Below are 21,525 nucleotides of genomic sequence, written 5' to 3'. Positions count from 1 at the left end.
GTCAAACATTCCATAGTCTTCTAAACTCATAACGTGATTTATTCCCTGAACTACCTTATCCAATTAAGAATTGTTGATTTTTCAGTGTGGAAGATGTGTAGAACAGACTGCTGGTTAAACTGAAGGACATACGGAATATTGATTTCTGTATCGGCTGCAAAGCTTTTAAGTCTTTAGCTAAAATATTTCAAAATGGCAATAATGATTGTATTTTAGCATTATAAGAATTAGCTGCTCGGGTGGTACAGTGGTTAGGTGAGCCGATTGTGATACCAAAGGATCCGAGTTCAAATCCTGGAGAAGGCATGGTTGTAACTGTCCATCTCTTCATAGGAAGCCCATATATTAGGTGCCACCATAATAATGTGACCAACACTTCTGATCTTAGTAGCAGGCAAAATCTATGATGACATATGCCCGCCATTGGGAGGGGGGAACTCATAAGAACTTGGAACTCTAGACCCAGTTTCCAAATTTTTGCCTTTTTATATATTTTCTTATTCTAGACAGGAAATGTTTGAATAACAACAAATTGCTAATCATGTAATTATTTATTATGAGATTTTTATGCAGCATATTTAATTTTTGCCACAAAAATAATCAAAATATAATTATTTTTCACTTTATTTTGAAATATAACTGTAATGGGAGGTTCAAATTATATATTTTATAACATTTATTTCAGGATCCTCCTTTCATTTTCACAGAAGATTATCAAACAGAAATGATGATGCATCACCATAAAGCTTTTGATATTTTGAAGAAGAAAGGCTTTTTTATTGGAGAACATATATGGAATTTTGCCGATTTCCTAACATTACAACGTAAATATCTTTTTTTTTTTTTTAAGTTGGACTTATTTTACAAATTATTCAGTATCACATAATTATCACTTACAATAAACCTTTTATATGATTTTTATATTTAATAGTCTACATTGGTTACAATAGGAGATACATTTTAACTTTATTAAACAGTTCTGGAAAATCAAATACGGTACAAAGTTCGAAATCTGGACTCGTCAGGACTTTGGCAATTCCGGATATTAGATCATCAGTTTAAATCTAGTAAGATAGCATGTAGAAAATATAAAATATTAAATCATGATTTATGAAATAATGATTTGTGATTTAAAGGGTATCAAAATTTACACAAAAAAAAAAAAAAAAAAGCTTAATATTTATTTGTTTACCTTATTAAACATTTCTTTCAATGTAAGTTGTTTAAGTTGCTTTGTTTTTTGTGCCAATACTTTCTCTTTAATTCTGTAGACAGACATAATCTCTTTAATTCTGTAGACAGACATAATCTCTTGTTTAGTTAGATTCTTGAAGTCCTGTAATTGCTGTTTCGAGAATTCCGACTAACTTGTTAGTCGAAATTTTCTTGTTTTGAGTAACTTCTCTGTCACTTTCTTCACTATCGGTAGCGGTATTTTCTGGATCTAGAACCATACTACAGATTTTGCCATTCATTAATTAATTGGTGATTGAGAAGCATTATCATCACAATGAAAAACGTCTTTTGGCTCTAGTGTAGAATTGGGTGGCCCTTTGATTGGCGACAAATTTTGTTCAGCCTTCCTGGCGCCAATCTTGGCATCAAAAAAGAATCACCAAATAAGAAAGGGCCTTTGTTTTGCATTATCCAAAAACCTTTCAAATTAGCGGCTATCATCATCAAATTTAACTATCCCTCACTATACATATTTGGCTATGCATCATGAGCTTGGCGACTAACAACAAGTTGTTCCGTTAAAATTTATCTTGCTTCTATCGCGCAGAGACAAGTAAGCCTGAATTGTATTAGTTTAGTTATTTATTATACTTATGTCTATTTCTTACACATGCTTAAGGCTTATCAGAGTTCTGAATAAATAAATTCCCACATATACTTAAGTCTTATTGAGGGCCGGTGCTAGATATCTTACCGCCTGTGCAGTCTCTGTGGGTCCTAAATTCTGCGACTCAGTGCGGCCATACGAGCCCTGGCGCTGGGTTTATGTGAATAACAAATCAGTTATTCTTAATTCAAATAGCCCTAAATGTAATCTTTGGGTCTATGAGTATCATCAACAAAATCTATTTTTAGCATATGGAAAGAAATTTTTGGTAAATTTTTCCTCGTCAACATTTTTTATAAATGTGTAATGTCAACATAAAAGGTTACCATACTCCTTTATTATTCAGTTACTAAGATAAAAAAATTGTTTAGGTATCGCTACATGAGTCATTACTCAAGTTGTCATGTTTTGATAAACATGCGGCGATGAAAGGAAAGTATAATAAATAATTATTCGCCAGGTTGGTGTCAGATCAAAGATGTATCTATGTGAAATGTTTCGGTTTGAGATGTTTGCCAAGTAGATATGCAGCAACAGAGCCAAATTGCTGATCGTACAAATTTATGCTAAAATGATTGTTTCTTCAATAACAAGGTATTTAATTTAGTGTCAAAGTGAAATTAAGAATCGGGATTCTCCAGATGTTTTATTATGCGCAGAAGGGGGAATCATATGCACATGCGTAAAGCCAAGGAGAAAACACGCTGTTGGTGTTTTGAGGTCCAGATTTTAGATCATTCTGGATAATGGACGTCCGGATTTCAAAATTTGTACTGTATAAGACTAGGTTTGTGAGAAATTCAAAATGCTATTCTGAGTACATTTTTTCAGTAATATATTTATGTCCTTAAAACATAATACAAGTTAATGAAAAAGCTGCAATGCATATGCAAGGAATAAGTTTTGTTTCTTTGAAGATGGCCATTTTGACATTTTTACTTTCTGCCTAATAGAAATATTGCAATCACATCTACATTTTCCTTCTAAAAATGAATGGAATTTTCTAGCAAAATATTATATATTTTTTCTGAAGCATTTATTTTAGTAAGTCAATCCTTCTTTCCTTAAGTGACTAAATGCATTACATTGTATAATCATTCATCAGTCAATCATGTTTAAGGCTATCAAAACAAAACTCATCCATGGCCACCAAAAAGTAATACAAAATACTGTTCTCGTGCATGTTATCCTTATTTAGTCTCATTTCATTTATACATTTTACATAAATTTCACAACAATTTTGCATTTAAGTATAAAGTTTTATGCTTTTTTTCAGTGTGCTCAGATTTTTATGTTCAAATGTGTGGGGGGGGACAGGAATAATGAAAATGAAATATTTCCCCTGTTAATAATTATCTGCATCTCAACCATGGAGGTAGGAAGCAAGATGGAGTGGCCCTAAACAGGTTTCTTCCGTACCCTGCTCTGAAGCACTGGCGATCCCTAAGTGGTGACTAAAACATTGGGTCATTTACCATTAAGTTCAATGGGTTTTGACGCGATCCGATTTAAATATTTTGTAATTACGTCGTAAATATACATATAAATGTATATATTTTCTTTTTCTACAATACTTCAGAGTCCTAAGTATATGAAAACAACATATTTTTAAACAACATTTCATTCTGAACGGAATTAAATGCTATTCTTTTCACAGAACAGTTTACTCAGAATGGTTTAATTTGAATGAAATATTTTCACAAGTTTTTGTTAATTACATTAGAAAAAAAAATTAAGGTAATTCTATTTTATTCTGTTAAGGTACAAAAATTAAGATCAAAGTTTATTGTATTATTAATATTAAAATTATGCATTATTTCTTTTCTATTTATAAAGCTTCTTCCTAAAATACTTTCTTAAATATGACATGATTTTTTGGCTTCTGAGGCATCTTTTAAATCGAAAAATATAAGTCAATTTATAATTAATGCTCTATTCGGTTCATTTTAAATTAGAGAATTATTAGAAATTAGCGAAATACTTTAAATAGTACTTAACTTTCTCTGAACATTTCTGAAAGGGAATAAAATAAGTTTTTTATTAAGTATATTTTAAAACTTGTAACTCAGTTATTATAAAATGTAAGGGGAATAATTCTTTTAATTATACTTATCAGATTTTTTTTACCCTTAATTTCAACAATACATATTCCAAAACTCTACTTTCTTAAGTGTGCATCTCATAGCATTTGCTTTACAATACCTTTTAACAGATTGCTTTCCAGTACGAACAATTCTTGCTTAAATAAATAGTTTTATAACGTATTTGTCAACAGGATTTCAATTTATGTTTACAATTCAATATGAAGGTTATTATATATTTAGATAACATTTATAATCATTATAAATTAGATACATTTAATAATTAGATTTCTTCACAGTAACTTTCACAATTGTTTATAAATGAATAAATTCATTTCAAATACATTTATAAATAATTTAATGAATATTTATGTATTATGTTAAAGGCAAATACATGCTTTTTGCAAGCACATGCATAAATACCCATACATATTTTCTATTTTTCATTTCCGGCATGTGCAAATCTTTTAATTTCTGTGCATTCACTATATTTTTTGAGTAAAGTAATTTACATTAATTTAGCATACACCCAAAAGTTTTACATAAAAAATATATATGAATATAATTTGAATGACGGATTGCAGCATTTGATGGTAATTTCATTTTTAATTAACCCAAATAAGTAAAACATGTAAGCCCAAAGTGATTATTTTTCAGATATATAAAATTAAAATGACGAGTTTAAAATGAGCGGCAGTAAAGCCTCTCTTCTAAAAAAATTTTATTTTTCACTCTTTAAACATAACATTTTTGTTAAAATCTATATTTTTGTAGTTAACAGCTTAGAATTTTATAAAACAAATTCATAATCAAAATCGCTGTTGTTAGTTATCGAAAAATAACCAAGATGTGATTTTTGCATAAATGTCACTAAACTATATAAATTGCTATTATCCATCACACTATGGATGTTTCTTTTATGCAAAAGTGTCCCTTTTTCAATTTGTATGGAACTGTCGTGTGTTTAAATACTATCAGAACACTGTCAAGTGAGCTTCTGAATGTAAACAAAGAACACCCCCATCTGGTGACCGAAGCTTCGAAGCAGTGCTTCACTTCTAGTGCCGGTTGGCCACTCCTTCCTTTCTTACCTCCATGATCTCAACACAGTGAATTTATTTATAGCTGAAAATTATTTTTTTTTTTTACATATCAGATCAATTTATTATTTTAATACAGTACAAAGTTCGTAATCCAGACTCGTTGGGACTTTGACAATTCTGGATTATAGATCATCAATTTAAATCTGATAAGATGGCATGCAGAAATTATTCAATTAAAAATATGAAACCGTAATTTATGAAATAAAGAGCAAGTATGATCTGAAGGGTATCAAAATTTACCAAAAAAAAAAAAAAAAAGCTTAATATTTATGTGTTTACTTTATTAAACATTTCTTTCAATGTAAGTTGTTCAAGTTGCTTTGTTTCTTGTGCTATTACTTTCTCTTTAATTCTATAAACAAACATAATTTCTTGTTCAGTTACAAAGTTCCACCGTTCAAGTACTGTAATTGCTGCGTCGATAATACCGACTAACTTGTCAATCGAAATTTTTTCATTTTCAATAACCTCTCCGTCACTTTCTTCACTATTGGAAGCGGCATTTTCTGGATCTAGAACCATACTACAGATTTTGCCGTCCGTTAATTAATTGATGATTGGGGCATTGTCGTCACAATGAAAAGCTTCTATTATATCATCTTCATTTATTACCGCTTCTCCACATTTCTTTGCAAAATCTAATAACTGGAAAATTTCACCTTTAGTTTGCAATGTCCGAAAACCTTCAAATTCGCGGCTATCATCTTCATCGTCCTCGCCATGAAATATGGTAGCTGGCCATAAATTATGCCAAGCATTTTTTAACGTATCTGGAGACACATCTTCCCATGATCTTGCGATGCTCCACATAGCAGATTTTATGCTTAAAAAATTTCAAAAAGTGTTGAACAGTTTTGCCATTGTTCAAGAAATTTAACATAGATTTTAAAAATGCTACTTTATATTTGCATTTCAGCGCATGCACTATTCCCATATCCATAGGCTGAATGATAGACGTACAATTTGGAGGGAAGAATAATACGGATACATTATCTTTCACTAAAACTTTAAGTGAAGTATGCGCCAAACAGTTGTCAACAATCAGGACTATTTTTGAGTCATCAGGTAAACCAACCGAATTCAAATGTTGCCAAGCCTCGGGTATAAAATGATTTTCAAACCAATCATTCATCAATGCTTGTGTCATCCATGCTCTTTTATTTGCACGATATATAACGGGAAAAATCGTTACTCCTTTAAATGCTCGAGGTCGTGCATGTTTTCCGATTACGAAAAGTTTGCACTTGTGTGTTCCTGCAGCATTTGCGCACACTAAAATTGTTAGTCTCGCTTTGGAATCTTTGACACACCAGTTGGAGCCTTTTCTGAAGAGGTTGCCAAGGTATTGCATGGTACATATTGCCAGAAAAGACCAGTTTCATCAGCATTGTAAATTTGTTCTGGAGATAATTGTTCACTAGTAATGAGTTCAATGAATTCATCTGCAAATTGTTCAGCAGCTTCAGTATCAGCTGAAGCTTTTTCACCTGAAATTTTTGTCTTATACCATGGTGAGTTTTAAGTTTAGTTAACCAACCTGTCGAATATGTGCACTCAGTGTTTAAGTTCATTTCTTCATGAAATATTTTGCCTTGAGCCATTAGCATTGGACCTGATAATTGCACGTCCTCCCTGCGACGCTGTCTGATCCATTCAATTATCACTTTTACCATATCGAACTCGTTTTCTGTTATTCATTACAAGTGGGGTGTCGGAATCCACAAAAAAATTCAAAAAGTTCCTTTTTCTTTTTGCTTATGTCATATAAAGTTGACTTTCCAATGTCATACTCCTCGCATAATTTTGAGACGCCTTTATCCATTTTTTGCAGCAATTTTACTTTTTGTTTGATGGACATCGAAACATGCTTTCGCTTTGTAGATCCTTTGGCAGCTCCAGAATTGGAAACTCTTTTTGAAATAATCGAAAGTTCAAACTTAATTTTTATAAAATTGCTCTAACAGCTGCAAAAAATAATAAGCCGGATCCAATTAGAAGATTAAGGAACAGTGCATTCTGCAACGTTATTCCGTTATACATTAAACGCGCATGCATTAAGCATACAAAAAAAAAAAAAAAAGTTTGTGGCTTTGAGATCCGGATTATAGATCATTCCGGATAATGGATGTTCGGATTACAAATTTTGTACTGTATCTAGTTTCCATTAGCATTTAAAATCTATGCTTAAATATTACAAGAGATTTTATAATTCTATTTTAAATTGATCTAATTATTACGTATTTACAATTTAATTTCTTTTTTATACCAGAAATCAATAGAGTAGTTGGAAATAAAAAAGGAATATTTACTAGAGAACGTCAGCCAAAAGCTTCTGCAAAGCTACTACGATGTCGGTATCACAAGCTAATGAACCGACGCATAGAAGGCAGCATTGCATATTGTCCTGTGAGCAGTTCTAACAAAGTAGAATGTAATACTGTATGATGATTTTAACCTGCTGTATTTCAAATTATATGTAAAATGATGAAATTTATATGAATATTTTTCATATAAAGAAAGATAATTTTGTATATTAAATTGCTTGTTATAAAAAATGTATTATAATATATTTACAATGATGTATACCTTTAAATTTTAAAACTGTTAAATGTAAATTATAATATCAGTAATAAAAGTTTTAATTTAAAATGATTTCTTTATTCATATAACTGTAGCATTCAAAATATAAACAGTATTCAAAACAGAACATAAGACTAGTTTATTTTTATATATACATAATTTTCAAAGCATCTGTTTCAGAATGCAGGGTAAATGCATCAAAACAATATTTATATTATATATAATAGCATAAATACCTTAAGTAACATTATAAATATATACAGAAATTGTGCTTTTTATGTACATGTAAAATGTCTTGTTTTTTAAGATTATTTTTGAAGTAAAAACTGTTCAATCAATTCATTTTGTGCCATTTCTTCTTTTCGAAGTGACTCATGCTGTACCTTTAACCTATGAAAAACATGAAAAATTGTATCACATTTCAGATTTTGATATTGTACAGGAAAAAATTACTGTCATCATATATTTACCTTTCCAACTGCAATTTCTTCTCAATAATTAATGCCTGCAGCTGCTGCTGTTGTGCTTCCCTTTGCTTCGTAATGGATTTCAGAAGATTCCTAGAACCTATTGCCTTGTATTAAACAGTAAGCAATAAATATTATATTAACAATTTTTAATGCAAAATTCTGAATCATATGAGTTTTACATAAGTATTCATTTGCTAAGAAACTTCTAATCACTTGAGGAACATAATATTTTGAGCAAAATCAAAAATTTGATCACCGTAAACTCCGGATATTATCTGTGATGATTCTTTGCCACATTAGCTTAAAAAGAAAGAAATCTACATGACATTCATTCAGTTCAGTGTTTGTTGATGAAGGCCTTGAGGGTACAGCTCTATGCAGTAAATAGTGGCAATATGTTAAAGCTAGATCAGAGTAATATTTGCATATTATAAAGGCTTATTATATTATAAAGAGCAAAAATTCTTAGTTTAGTTTTAATAGATGAAAAAATTGTGTGGTTTTGTATAGTTGTGTAGGAATCTAATATAAGTATTCTACCAGCACATATCACATATTGTATCGAAAAGGAGTTATAACTGCTAACTATGTAGTTTGGCAGTGATGCTGGGGCCTAGCAAGAGCGGCTTCTAAAGGATTACACAAGATGAAGCTTACCAAATACCCAGTATCACTTTATGCAGGTGAATCCTTAGCTAACTCATTCTTCTTCATCCAATTTGCTTGAGCTTTATATCAATACAGAATCGTAATTTTACATATCCTACTACAATACAATTGTGTCTAGCAGATGTTCATATAGTGGTATAGTATTTTTTTATAATATAAAAACTGCAGCTTGATACTAAGATGAATATGTGATGCAGAATAAGAAACTAGTCAATTTTGAAAGATGAAAATAATTTGATATCTCAATACTTTCTGTCCATATTTCTTCTTGAACACACACAAAAAAAGTTTTGAGTTTTTGCTATAGCTATAAGTGTATTATATCCTTTCTGTAGCCTTAAAGGACTTGGCATCTCTTTGAATGAAGGCATTTGTCTTCTTAGGCATATATTACTTGAATGTGTTGTCATAATTTAAAATAATCCTGATTTGAGTAGTCAGAGATAAAAGATTATTTTAACTACTGGTCTCTCCAATTTACTTCAAATGTTAGCGTTCAAAGCTATAAGATTACGAGAAGATGTCCTCAAGGCTCATGCTTCAGCCCAGTAATTTGGACTTATGGGGCACTTCAAAATTTTGGAGAAGTAATTGCACACACATGCCCAAGCATATTTCTTGCTAATAGCTCAAGAGAAAACTCAAAAGGACATACAGGAACATTCTTATTTTTCTTTGCAAATTTGCAAAAATCAAATTTCAATTAAAAATTTCTATCTCAAAATGCAAAACTATTTACATTCCAAAGAAGGGAATGAAATTTAACAACCTAAGAAATCCAATCATAAAAGTTTTACAGAAGAAAATAACAACAGAAAAAAACAAATGCCTTATTTAGGCATAATTTTAGATAATAGGCTATCCTGGCAGCATCATATAAATTATATTAAAAGTAAACTTCTAATATTGTCTAACTCGCTGAAAATCACTACAGCCAAAACTTGGAGAATTTCTTCAAAATTTCAAAAAATCTGTTATCTTACAGTGATTGAGTAAATTCTGCCTGTGGCATGACTCTAAATAAATATGTTCAAAGATAATTACTTTCTTTACTATGTATATTTCTTCTACCAATCACAAAAGCTTACTTACAAAGATATCAAGAGGAGCTTCTTCTTTGCAAATTACTATCAACTAGGAAGCATGTCACGGGGTGAAATACTATAAAAAAACTGTGCAAATTATATGTACTGATGGTACAAAGGCAATTACAAGTCACAATGCTGGAGATAATGCTGAAATTAAAGATAAGACAATGAAATGTAGCAGCTACCATTGCATTATTCATAGACACATACTGGTCTTGAGAAAAATAACTTCTAAGCTATGACAGTGTTAAATGATTCCATCGAAATAATACGCTAAATAAAATCCCTACATCTTAGAAAGTTTTTCAAACTAATGTGTGAAGATTGGGAAGCTACCTAAGCGTGACCGAGAAATAAGGCCGTCCAGCTCTCTCGTGACGTCACGATGAGGAGTGCGAAGAAATCTCTCTCCTGCATTTGAAGCGAGTGAACGCACAGCACGCTAATTTATCAGAGAAGCTAATTTTATGTTATTCTGATGTAAAGTAAACAGGAGATTATTAAATAAATGATACTATCTTAACATTTATTATAATCACGCTTTAAGACTTCAGATAGCTGAGCTTATTTTTCTTAATACTTGATAAAAAATTTCACCTAGATGATCAATAATTATTTATATTAGTCTCATTTTATTTTTCATAGATTGGATAAACTTTCCAGCACTTCATAACGCGAAAATATTAAGCTTTCGAACTGCAAATGAAACACTGCATATTATTTTTCATTCATATGTAAACATGAAAAATATGAATAAAAAGAACATTTTACAAGAACCAACTTTTTCTTACAGACTTTTTTAAATAATATTTAATTTTCTTCAGTATGACGATAAAATGAAAGAACTAGCTTTTTTGGTTATTATATTTATTTTTTAAACACATTTTAGTGTAGATCTTTTATAATAAACTAAATATTAAAAAGGAATATTTCATCATTTATTTACGGTTATAAATACATGAAAATTAATTTTTAATGTCAACATTGTTTTAAACTGTCAAATGATGTTATTGTTATTGTTAAAATAATTATTAAACTTGCAGTGATCCAGATTCTTACAGAATAAAAACCAAAGATATATTTTTAATCTGTCACAGAAAAATCATTTTACTTTAATTTTGCTGACTGTCTTTATTAAACACTTTTTTAATTGTGATATGAATTCTTACTATTCTATATTACTCTTTAGGGAAATCTTGATATGTCCACGTTAGAGTTTATGATCATAACAGTTAATTTTGTAGCTCTCTAGATCGAAAGTTGTGCCTGTAACTAGGTGTGAATTTTGATTTTTTGGAATACTTATGTGTATCCTTAAGGAATTGTAAAGGGGAAAAAATAATAATTCTCTGAAAATTTAATAGACAACATTTTGAAAGGGACACACTGCAAAATTATGTTTTAAATTTTAAAATATGCAAGGCAGATAGCCGAGGTTCCCACATCTCGTTTTCAAAGCGCACATGGTAGAGCCTATATCATATCAGGAAAGTGCAATGATAATATAGGATACCGGATGTCCCTTGCAAAAGCACTTCATTCTCCCAGTATATTTAATCTTTTTTAATTGTTTATTCTATTGTATCCATTTAAAACATCATATACTCTATAGCTTTTCAAAAATTTAGCATTTTGCTGATGTATGAAGTTTAATTTAAAAAACGTAACAGCAAAATTTTAGGGGGAAAAAATTCTAAACTTTATAAGCAACTGGCGTAACAATATTGTTTTCAAGTTTTGTTTATATATTTTCGAAAATATAATATTAATTACAATTTTCACAATAATTTTGAAAAATATGACAAAAAAAAGTTTAAAAAAGGGTAATGTGAAAAACATAATTACTTTTAAATCTATAATGACAAGTACATTAAAAAAACTGAAATAAATTAGATATTACAAATCATTTAATGCTATATGATTAATATATAATCATAATGCACAGCATTTCAGCAATACATGAAACAAAATTTACTATACATTAAATAATCCTGTAGTAATATGGACTTAATTAGTTTATTGCTTACTTTTATATTTTACACCAGTTATTGTTTGCTTTTTTAATATTTTCCACTAGTTTTTCAGTGGAAATCATTTTGGCTTTAAAAACAGACATATTAAATGTATCGAATATTTAATCTAGTTTTCTTTAAATATCAATAAAATCATAGTAATGAAATCTCACCCTGCTGTTTTTAGTCGGAATGAAGTCCTTCCGTTTTATTGCATGTATCCACTTTCACATCTGCATGAACAGGAAAAGCAAAAATATATGTTGTAATTTCAGTTACATCGCGGCACTGAACACACGCAAGACATTATATTGTTTCCGGAACAACCCACAAATTGCAAAAAAACTCAAATTTAAAGTGTCCAACTAGGAAAAAAGCATGGTATATACCAAGATTTTAGGTCAATAATTGCAGTTCAAAACTTCTCTCATAGCAAAGGCGACTAACAATAACCTTTGTGTCAACGCTGCCCTCAAACCCAAAGAAGGGTGCACTCTCTGTACTGACGTCACGCGCTCTACGTCACTGAGCTGCAAGGCCTTGTTCTCGAAGGCCACGACACAAGTCCATCCTCAAGGAAAATCACTTTCACATTAAATTTAACTGTGCACAGAGACAGCAGCATTTTTGATAGACATGACCTCTCACTGGCCATGTTTTTTATAATGAAGCCTAGGTATGCAATTTAGCATATTTGACAGGTATTTTTGGCAAAATGAATGAAATGAATCTATCATTGCGAAGAAAGTACCACAATTTTTGTTGCAAGCGTTTAAGGGTCTTCTTTTAAGAGGAAACTTACGTATTGGTTGCAGTTTATGGAAAAGAAATATACTGAATGCTTCTTTCTTACAAAAATCTTCTAGAATGAAAATAGCATCAAAATCTGAAAAAATAAAGAAAAATATTCACAAGCATCTCTTAAGTTTTTAAAAGACTTGTTTCAGTATTATATTCCAATATTTCAATAGAAGGTGCCTGATAAATTTAAATTCATTCTGAATGTGTTCAATGAGAGTAAAAAAAAAAAAATCGCCCAACTTAAATTTAGAAGAACATGAGGTCTTTGTAGATTTGACATCTCGCAATGAACTGAAAATTGCAATTTAAAATCAAAGTCTTATTATTCTGATAAGAATTTAATTTTAAAATGCAATTTTTAGTTCGTTGCGAAATGTATAATGAAATAATTTTCAAGTTAGAAACCAAGATAATTTAGTAAATTAAAAAATTAATTTATAAATAAGTTTCAAGTCTAAATAAATTTCAAACCAAGGAAAAAGCAGAACTGCTAAAAAACTTTGTAAATCAATAGCAACTATTTTAATTAAAAGTATAAATATTTTAAGCCAAAAACTTTTATCAGACTAATTTATCTAAGACTGCCGGTGGTGAAGTGGCTAGCACATCGCGCAGCTGCACCACGGGCCAGGGGTTCGATCCCCACGATGGGCAAGGTTGACTAAGCCTTTCATTCCTTAAGTGGGTCGATAAAATTAGTACCAAGTTCACAAGGGGTCCTGCGACAAGCTGACCACTTGCCCAGGGCATATGCTGATGCACCTCAGGACCCAAGGTCAAGAAAGCAGATTTCGGAGCACTGCAGGCTGTGGTCCACTAGGTTTGTTGCACCACTGAGTTTAGTTTTTTTTATTTATCTAGGACAAATTTACTAAATGTAAAATAAGTAAGAATTTTAATAATAAATGTAGAAAAGTTTCCAAATTGGCAAAACAAAAAACCATATAAAAATAAAAGGCAAGAATGGAAAAAATGGAAATGGAATTCCAAAATGGGAAAATGGAATACTAATTAAAATATAAATTAAAAAAGGCAATATACCTGAAACTGGGAAAAATTAAATAAAAATAAAATGGAATAAATTAAGTCAATTAAATTAATTTGAATGGAATATGAAAAAGAAAATAAAAACTCAATAAAGCAGTAAATCCTCAAAAAATTTTGACTTGAAAATAAAATCTATAACTTAAAATCCTTAGATAAGATTTGTGTGACAGTGTTAAATTAATTACCTCCATTAGTAGATTTTCTGGTGCATTATTCATGTTCATTTAATGGTAATGAAAATAATGTAAAATTGGACTACTAGTATTACAGTAGTCCAATTATGTGGTCCGGTGCTTGCTAGGTATTAAAACTGACCCTCTTTACAATGATAGTCCAATTATTAACCCTCTGAGCGGCATAGGTTTTTGGATCTGTCACGACTTGTATTTATGCAACATTTATAAGCTAAATTTATATAATTTATTTTTTTAGCCTCTATTGTCAAAAACTTACATTCATTAAGATTACATTTACATTATTAAAGAAAGTCAGAAAGCAGAATATCTTAAGTTATAAACTAATATGTATCAAGTGACAAAAAAATCTCATGACCGGCTCAGAGGGTTAAAATCAAAAAATAGTTCTTGAAATTCTTGTAATAATGCTAGTTTTATATATTTTTCAGATGTTTCCTTTGAAATAATAGGCAGGATTTAAGATGTAGGAAATGCACAAAATATTTTGATTCACGTTGTGTTTTCCTGTAATTGTAATTTAAAATGTTTAATGGAAGCATACATGTCAATGATACGTTTCTTCTTTTCTTGCAGATTTTTATTGAGAATATTTAAATGTCTAAGTTAACTAGAAATGCTAATTCTGTTATCCATGTATTCTTTTAATAGCTCATGAATGGTTTTCTTTACTTATTTGTTTCACAAAAATTTTGATTTAATTTATTAAATCAAAAAACTGTTTTAATATAAGCTCCTCAACATAACTACCTCACCTCATTGCACTGAATAATTTATCAAAACTCACTTGATGATTCAGAGCTCATCCTCGGATCAAGTTTACTGTTTTAGTTATTGTTTCAACAACTTTATTCAAGTGCAAACTTTTGGCACAATGTTTACAACAAATACAAAACTAAAATGTATTTTCAGGCCATATACAATTGCTTTGGGGACCACCAGTTTCAGATCACTGGTCTACTCTATAAGACTCCATAAGAAAACGGCAACCAATCTCAATACTTTAAATAATATACATATATGGAAAATACTTTTCATTTTTACAAATAAAGCCACATTATATTGTCTTATAAACAATATAAATATATATAAACTGATCAGCCAAAACATTATGGCCATCTCCATATTTTTCAATTAACTCGTTTGAAGGACGGAAAGTGCACGTGATTAAGTGGGAATGGTATTTAACTACTGCTGGAGAAGGTAAGGAATCATTCTTGCACTTACTTTTGCAAATGATGGAAAAGGCTGCTGATCTAAGCAAATTTGATAGAGTGCAGATCATAAAGCCTAAAGACTCAGAACGAGTACCTTCGAAATTGCACAACTGGTAGGTTGTTCATTATCTGCCAATGTTAATATTTATGCAGAGTGGATAAATAATGGCAAAACCAGCAGTAGACACCAAGGTGTTGGACATCCATGCATCATCAAAGAAAAAGGACACAGCAGACTGTTCCGCAAGGTACAGCAAAATCAGCATCAGACAGTGGCTCAGTTGACAGCCCAATACAATGTAGGTCTAAGTACAAGTGTTTCAGAATACACAATTCAGCAGATACTGCTAGATATGACACTGTGCAGTAGACATCCCACTTGTGTGATCTCTGTTGACTAAGCATTGTCAACTAAGCCTACAGTGAGCACAGGAACATCCAAACTAGACCATGGATAAGTGGAAAAGAGTTGCAGGGTTGGATGAATCACAATTTTTCATTTATCATGTCGATGGTCGTGTCAGAGTTTGCTGTCTTCTAGGCAAACAGTTGCTTTCTCCCCTTGTACAACAGGTCATACACAGGCTGTTGGGTGGCAGTATAATGCTTAGGGATGCGCTCACATGGACGGCTCTGGGACCCTTAGTTATAGTAGAACAGACCATGAAAGCTGCAGACTATCTGAACATAATTGTGGATTGGTTGCATCCTTATATGGCATCTGTCTTCCCAACTGGAAATAGAATCTTCCATCAGGACAATGCCCTATGTCACAAGGCTCGAACTGCATTGGAGTGGTTTGAAGAGCATAAATGTGTATTCCAATTAATGTCCTGGCTATCTAACGTGCTGGATCTTAACCCAACAGAGCATACTTGGGATGTCATGGAGCAGCTGCTCCATGATTTGGTGGAGTTTAAACACCACCCTGTTGGAATATCTTGATTTTATGAGACCGCTGCTTAGACATTTGGAACAATGTGTCTCCAGTCATCTATCAAGAACTCATGGCATCCATGCTAAAGCAACTTGCAGCTGTTTTGTAAGCCAAAGGTCGCACAACACGTTACTGAATAGATGGTCATAATGTTTTGGCTCTTCAGTATGTGTGTCTATATATATATAGAGAGAGAGACAGACAGAGAGGGATAGTATTATCATGATGTTTTATACAGCCTTCACATATTGTCTAATGTTTAAAATTACGAAAATATATGAAATATCTTACACTGATTCATTACTTCATAGTTCCCAATCTTAAACATTTAAATAAAAAACATGCACATGAAAATTTATTACAGCTTTGTAAATTACCTTTAATTTCTCTTTTTCAACTTCTGCTGCTAAAGCATCTGCTATTTCAAGGAAACCATCAACAACAGTCTGAAATTCTGTTATTTCTAAAATTATAAAATATATAGAGAAATCAGTGCTTTCAAATGAGTTTTACCTACTAGATATAAAATTTATCTGAAATTAATATTAGCCTTTTTATTTTAAAAGTTGTTTTCTTTTTAATTTAATACAATTGAATCTCACATTAGTAAATACTAACAGGTCTAAGCCTTTAATTCTTTAAAACAAACAATTCTTTGTAGATATGCAAATAAATATCTTTCAGTAAGCATGATGGAAATTATGTTAAAATGTGTTATATTTGAATATATGGGATGGGGCAGAATAATTAGAAAAACTAACATATTCATAAGTGGTGTGGTGAAACACATATTGCTCAGTAAAGCATAAATTCATCAACAAGCAGAACTTCAGATACTGGGCAGCAGAGAACCCATGCACACTGCATCAGAAGCAAGTGGAGCATCAGAAGCTGAGGAATGCTTTCACAATACGTCATCTCTCTTTTCGGAGACACTGAATGGCCTCCAAGCTCATCAGATTTATCAACATGCAATTTTCTTCCCCTGAGGTGCTATTTATATGATAAGATCTATAACCTGTAACTTCATACTATACAAGAACTGAAATTCATGCAATTCTAATGAATATGGTGACAAAAATAATGGATAAATGCTTCTCTATGATTTTTTTATAACTGTTTACTTAGTTATTATTTAATTTTCAATTAAAATGTTCATTTTAAAGTTATTAGTCATCTAATTGTTTCTGCCCTACCCTGTAAAAATGTTTTGATTATAACTGATTTTTTAATCAATTCATTAAAAAAAAAATTAAATCAAAGACTTTAATCATTTGTTTAACATTAATGATACTTCCCCAAACTGAAAATTACAGGTAGAAGTGGGTGGGATACCAAAAATTTACCACTGTGCATATATAGTCTCACTGCACTAACTGTGCAGTTCCATCCTAATTTTCAGGTAGAATACTCTTAGGGGGTCTGAGGATCTCCCCCCCTCTTTCCCCATGGAGGTAGGAAGTTAGATGGAGTGGCCCTAAACCAGTTTCCCCATACCCTGCTTTGAAGCACTGGCAATCCCTTCTTTGGTGACCAAAACACTGCGTAATTTACCATTGGGTTCAATGGGTTTTGAGACGATCGGATGTAAATATTTTGTAATTACGTCGTAAATATGCATATAAATGTACATATTTTCTTTTTCTACAATACTTCAGAGTCCTAAGTATATGAAAAAAATACATTTTTAAACAACATTTCATTTTTAACGGAATTAAATGCTATACTTTTCTCAGAACGGTTTGATTGAAATATTTTCACAAGTTTTCGTTAATTACATTAGAAAAAAATTTAAGGTAATTCGATTTGATTTGTTAAAGGTAAAAAAAATTAAGATCAAAGTTTATTGTATTATTAATATTAAAATTATGCATTATTTCTTTTCTATTTATAAAGCTTCTTCCTAAAATACTTTCTTAAATATGACATGATTTTTTGGCTTCTGAGGCATCTTTTAAATCGAAAAATATAAGTCAATTTATAATTAATGCTCTATTCGGTTCATTTTAAATTAGAGAATTATTAGAAATTAGCGAAATACTTTAAATAGTACTTAACTTTCTCTGAACATTTCTGAAAGGGAATAAAATAAGTTTTTTATTAAGTATATTTTAAAACTTGTAACTGAGTTATTATAAAATGTAAGGGAAATAATTCTTTTAATTATACTTATCAGATTTTTTGGTACTTGCGTATTATCGCAACCAGGTTGGCGCGATTTGTAAGTTTGAGTAAAAAAGTATGAATAGAAAGAAAATGTACATTTATTAATTACAGATAATTTTTAATACAGTTTTTTATATTATTTTGTTTTAAAATATAAAATAGCAATTAAACCCTTCCGGTTTCAAATTTGAATAAGTTGCAGAATTATTTTTTTTGGCGGAAATCTTTTGGCTATTGCTTTTAGCACTGATTGAAAACTGTTTTCGCCATTAACAGCTTGAGCTTGGCGCCATATAAATTCGATAAGGTATGAGTCAAGATGATGAAGGGCTGTTCCTCTCTGTTTTTTGTTGCGCCATTTGGCTAAGCCCCACATGCGCTCTACATGTTGTGTGTGAACGCCCGTGTTGGGATCCACAAAGTTATATTTGTGATTAACAGTTCCATGCAGAAATCCAGCATTTTCGAACTCACTTGTATTGTATCCTTTCCAGCAATCCGAATAAATGATGCTTCCTTCCTTGATATTTTCGCAAATTTTTTCCATGAGGGTAACGGCGCTTCTGTTAGGTATAGTAACCAAAAAAGTCTCTTTCTTTTCTCGGCAAATTCCGCCGAAAACCCATTGCTGTGGTAGTACACACCCAGTGTTATTTATTCTTTTTACAAAACTACGTATAACATGTAGGGTTGCCGTAAGTAGGGTCGCCAAATTTGGCGATTTATGCGAATTTTGGCCTGGTTGCGTTAATACGTAAGTACCGATTTTTTACCCTTAATTTCAACAATACATATTCCAAAATTCTACTTTCTTAAGTGTGCATAGCATTTGCTTTACAATACCTTTTAACAGATTGCTTTCCAGTACGAACAATTCTTGCTTAAATAGTTTTATAATGTATTTGTCAACAGGATTTCAATTTATGTTTACAATTCAATATGAATTACAACTTCGTTTTAGCTCGAACTGATCATAACAAACCATTATGTAAGCAAAGTCAGCGCATAATTAAAATCAATTTGAAATCATAAGATCATATCAATAACGTAGAGGTGCTACTTTGGTAGACGGTTGCATGGATTTTTGGCGATTTACGTTGGCGCGATTTCTACAAACGTCAGCCATCTTGAAAAACGCTGTTTTTACGCATAGTAAAGTATTCGAAACTTAAAAAAAAAAAAAAAAAAAAATATCGTTAGAAATAATGGATTAATTTTTTTGTTGAAAATGTCGTTTTTTAAGATGGCAGGCAAGTGTAAATAAATACATTTACTGTGAGTATAAAATACTAAAGTAAGGTTATTATTACTTTCATATAGCAAAGAAGAGAATAAAAACACCGCTATAAAAACATTGTGCCAAAGTTTAATTAGATTAAAATATTACTGAAATTGAATATCGAAATAAAAAACATCATCCAACATTTAAAAGAATTAGAATATTATTAAATTTAAATACTTTAAAATACGTTAATTATATAGAATAAATACATTTACTATGAGTATAAAATACTAAAGAAAGGTTAAATTATTACTTTCATATAGCATAGAAATAGAATAAAAATACCACTATAAAAACATTACGCCAACGTTTAATCGGATTAAAATATTACGTAAATTGAATATCGAATTAAAAACGAACGCTTCGTACACTAGAGCTAAAATGACAGCAATTAGTTTATTGTCGGTAAAAAAGGAGGAATGTCTTATAATTTTCTTACCGTTACAGCGGTTATTTCTTCCAACATGACCACAATATCATATACGGCCGTCTCAGAATCGGCTCTTCTAACGGTCTTCATCTGTGATCTACATTTTCGCACTTCATTGAAGAAACAATTAGCGACATTTCCTCCAAAAATTTAAAATAAATTTCCTCTGACCCTTGTAAGAATTTATAAATAAATCTTTGATTAGGAAAGCCAGGCTGGCGAAAATAAGGTCTCAAAGGACAATTTTTTGATTCCGAAACCAAAAATTCTTGGTACTTATCAAAAACAACATTCATCTTTGAAGGAGACATTTTTGAAGGAATTCGAAGATATGAATTAAATTTTAAAATGGCGCCGTAATGCACAAATTTTCAGCAACCTATCAGGGAGTTGATTACAGCTCATTAATGCACAAATATTCTATAACCAATCAGAGAGCTGATTACATCACGCCTAGAATTAAAATTGTTTAAATAATAATACATAATAAAATCATTTTAAAAAAGAAATGCAAATCTAAATTGTATTTTAATATTTAACAGCCATAAATAATGCTTAAAACATTAGATTAAATTTATAGATATTAAAACCAATTACTTTTAAAGTAAGGTGACGTCACTGATTACATCATCCACAGCATAAAATTTCATAAAATATGATAAAGAATAAAATTTTTATTTCAAATAAAAATGCAAAATTAAATTGATTTTTAATATTTAGAAGCCATAAATACTATTTAAAACGCGGAATTTATGCATAATAACACGCATTATTTTTTAAATAAAATGTCAACAAAGTATCGGTTAACATAAATAACTTATCCAGCAATGGGTTTACCATAAGTCGTATTACTCGCCAAAAGAAAAATTGCCAAAAACTCGCCAAAATCCGTGCAACCGTCTACCAAAGTAGCACCAACGACATTTTCAACAAAAAATTAATCCATTACTTTTAACGATATTTATTTTTTTTTTTAAGTTTCGAATACTTTACTATGCGTAAAAACAGCGTTTTTCAAGATGGCTGACGTTTGTAAAAACCGCGCCAACAATTGCGCCAACGTAAATCGCCAAAAATCCGTGCAACCGTCTACCAAAGTAGCACCTGATTGCGTTTTTTGACTTAAAAGAAAAACCAGATTCTCCATTACAAATGAAGAACATACGTCTTGGATATTTTATTTATTCACATTTATCATGCATTATTTATTGCATCAATGGTAAACAGCCATATAGTACACAGCCATATTTCCGAATATGGCTGTGTACTTTAAGCGTACTTACTAACAACTGAACTAAGATTTCAAAACTTTATATGCAAAGTACTCAAATGTACCTTGGAAGGGAAGCAGCAGGGCATACTGATGCAGATAACAGGCACGAACTAAAAATGACATTTAATCAAAATGAATATTTGAAATTGTTACTTTACTTACTGCTTACATACTCTTTGCATTCTTCTTTCAGTGCGTTTGTTTTCTGACTAGCTTCTGGATCTAATACTCGAATTTTATTTAAATCATCAAAATATAAACCGATTTTTCTAAGTGTTTCCGCCGCCATAATATAAACAATGCGGATCTTATTGCCAATTTTGTTTGCTAAA

At 30.8% G+C, this 21,525-nt stretch overlaps 2 protein-coding genes across 3 annotated transcripts in view; one reads left to right on the top strand and one right to left on the bottom strand.

Moving 5' to 3' along the window:
* Positions 1-7,676, top strand: part of LOC118192473 (beta-glucuronidase) — an 83,934-nt gene extending 76,258 nt beyond the window's left edge. For both annotated transcript variants that reach the window (XM_035363461.2, XM_035363460.2), the window contains 2 exons: positions 686-824; positions 7,297-7,676. In XM_035363461.2, coding sequence (XP_035219352.1) covers positions 686-824; positions 7,297-7,472 — 315 coding nt within the window. In that variant the 3' untranslated portion in view covers positions 7,473-7,676. The remainder of the gene's footprint in view (positions 1-685; positions 825-7,296) is intronic.
* A 53-nt stretch (positions 7,677-7,729) lies between these two features.
* IFT20 (intraflagellar transport 20) lies at positions 7,730-21,511 on the bottom strand. The gene is made up of 4 exons (XM_035363462.2): positions 21,356-21,511; positions 16,420-16,505; positions 8,078-8,181; positions 7,730-7,997 (listed from the first exon to the last, which is right to left on the bottom strand). The coding sequence occupies exons 1-4, from the start codon at positions 21,480-21,482 to the stop codon at positions 7,916-7,918; spliced, it is 399 nt and encodes a 132-aa protein (XP_035219353.1). The 5' UTR covers positions 21,483-21,511; the 3' UTR covers positions 7,730-7,915.
* Positions 21,512-21,525: the final 14 nt, after the last annotated feature.

The sequence above is a fragment of the Stegodyphus dumicola genome, chromosome 2 (assembly GCF_044657685.1).
Source record: "Stegodyphus dumicola isolate Sdum_Otavi_A_Nest chromosome 2, ASM4465768v1".
NCBI lineage: Eukaryota > Metazoa > Arthropoda > Arachnida > Araneae > Eresidae > Stegodyphus > Stegodyphus dumicola.
This window is presented reverse-complemented; position numbering and strand designations above follow the sequence as displayed.

Bases quoted from the DNA above. Each gene is read 5' to 3' on its own strand.
- IFT20 (XM_035363462.2), bottom strand. From the start codon at position 21,482: ATGGCGGCGGAAACACTTAGAAAAATCGGTTTATATTTTGATGATTTA. The intron at 16,506-21,355 runs GTAAGTAAAGTA...TTATAATTTTAG, and splicing joins ATGCAAAGAGTATGTAAGCA to AAATAACAGAATTTCAGACT. The intron at 8,182-16,419 runs GTAATTTACAAA...GTTTAATACAAG, and splicing joins TTGAAAAAGAGAAATTAAAG to GCAATAGGTTCTAGGAATCT.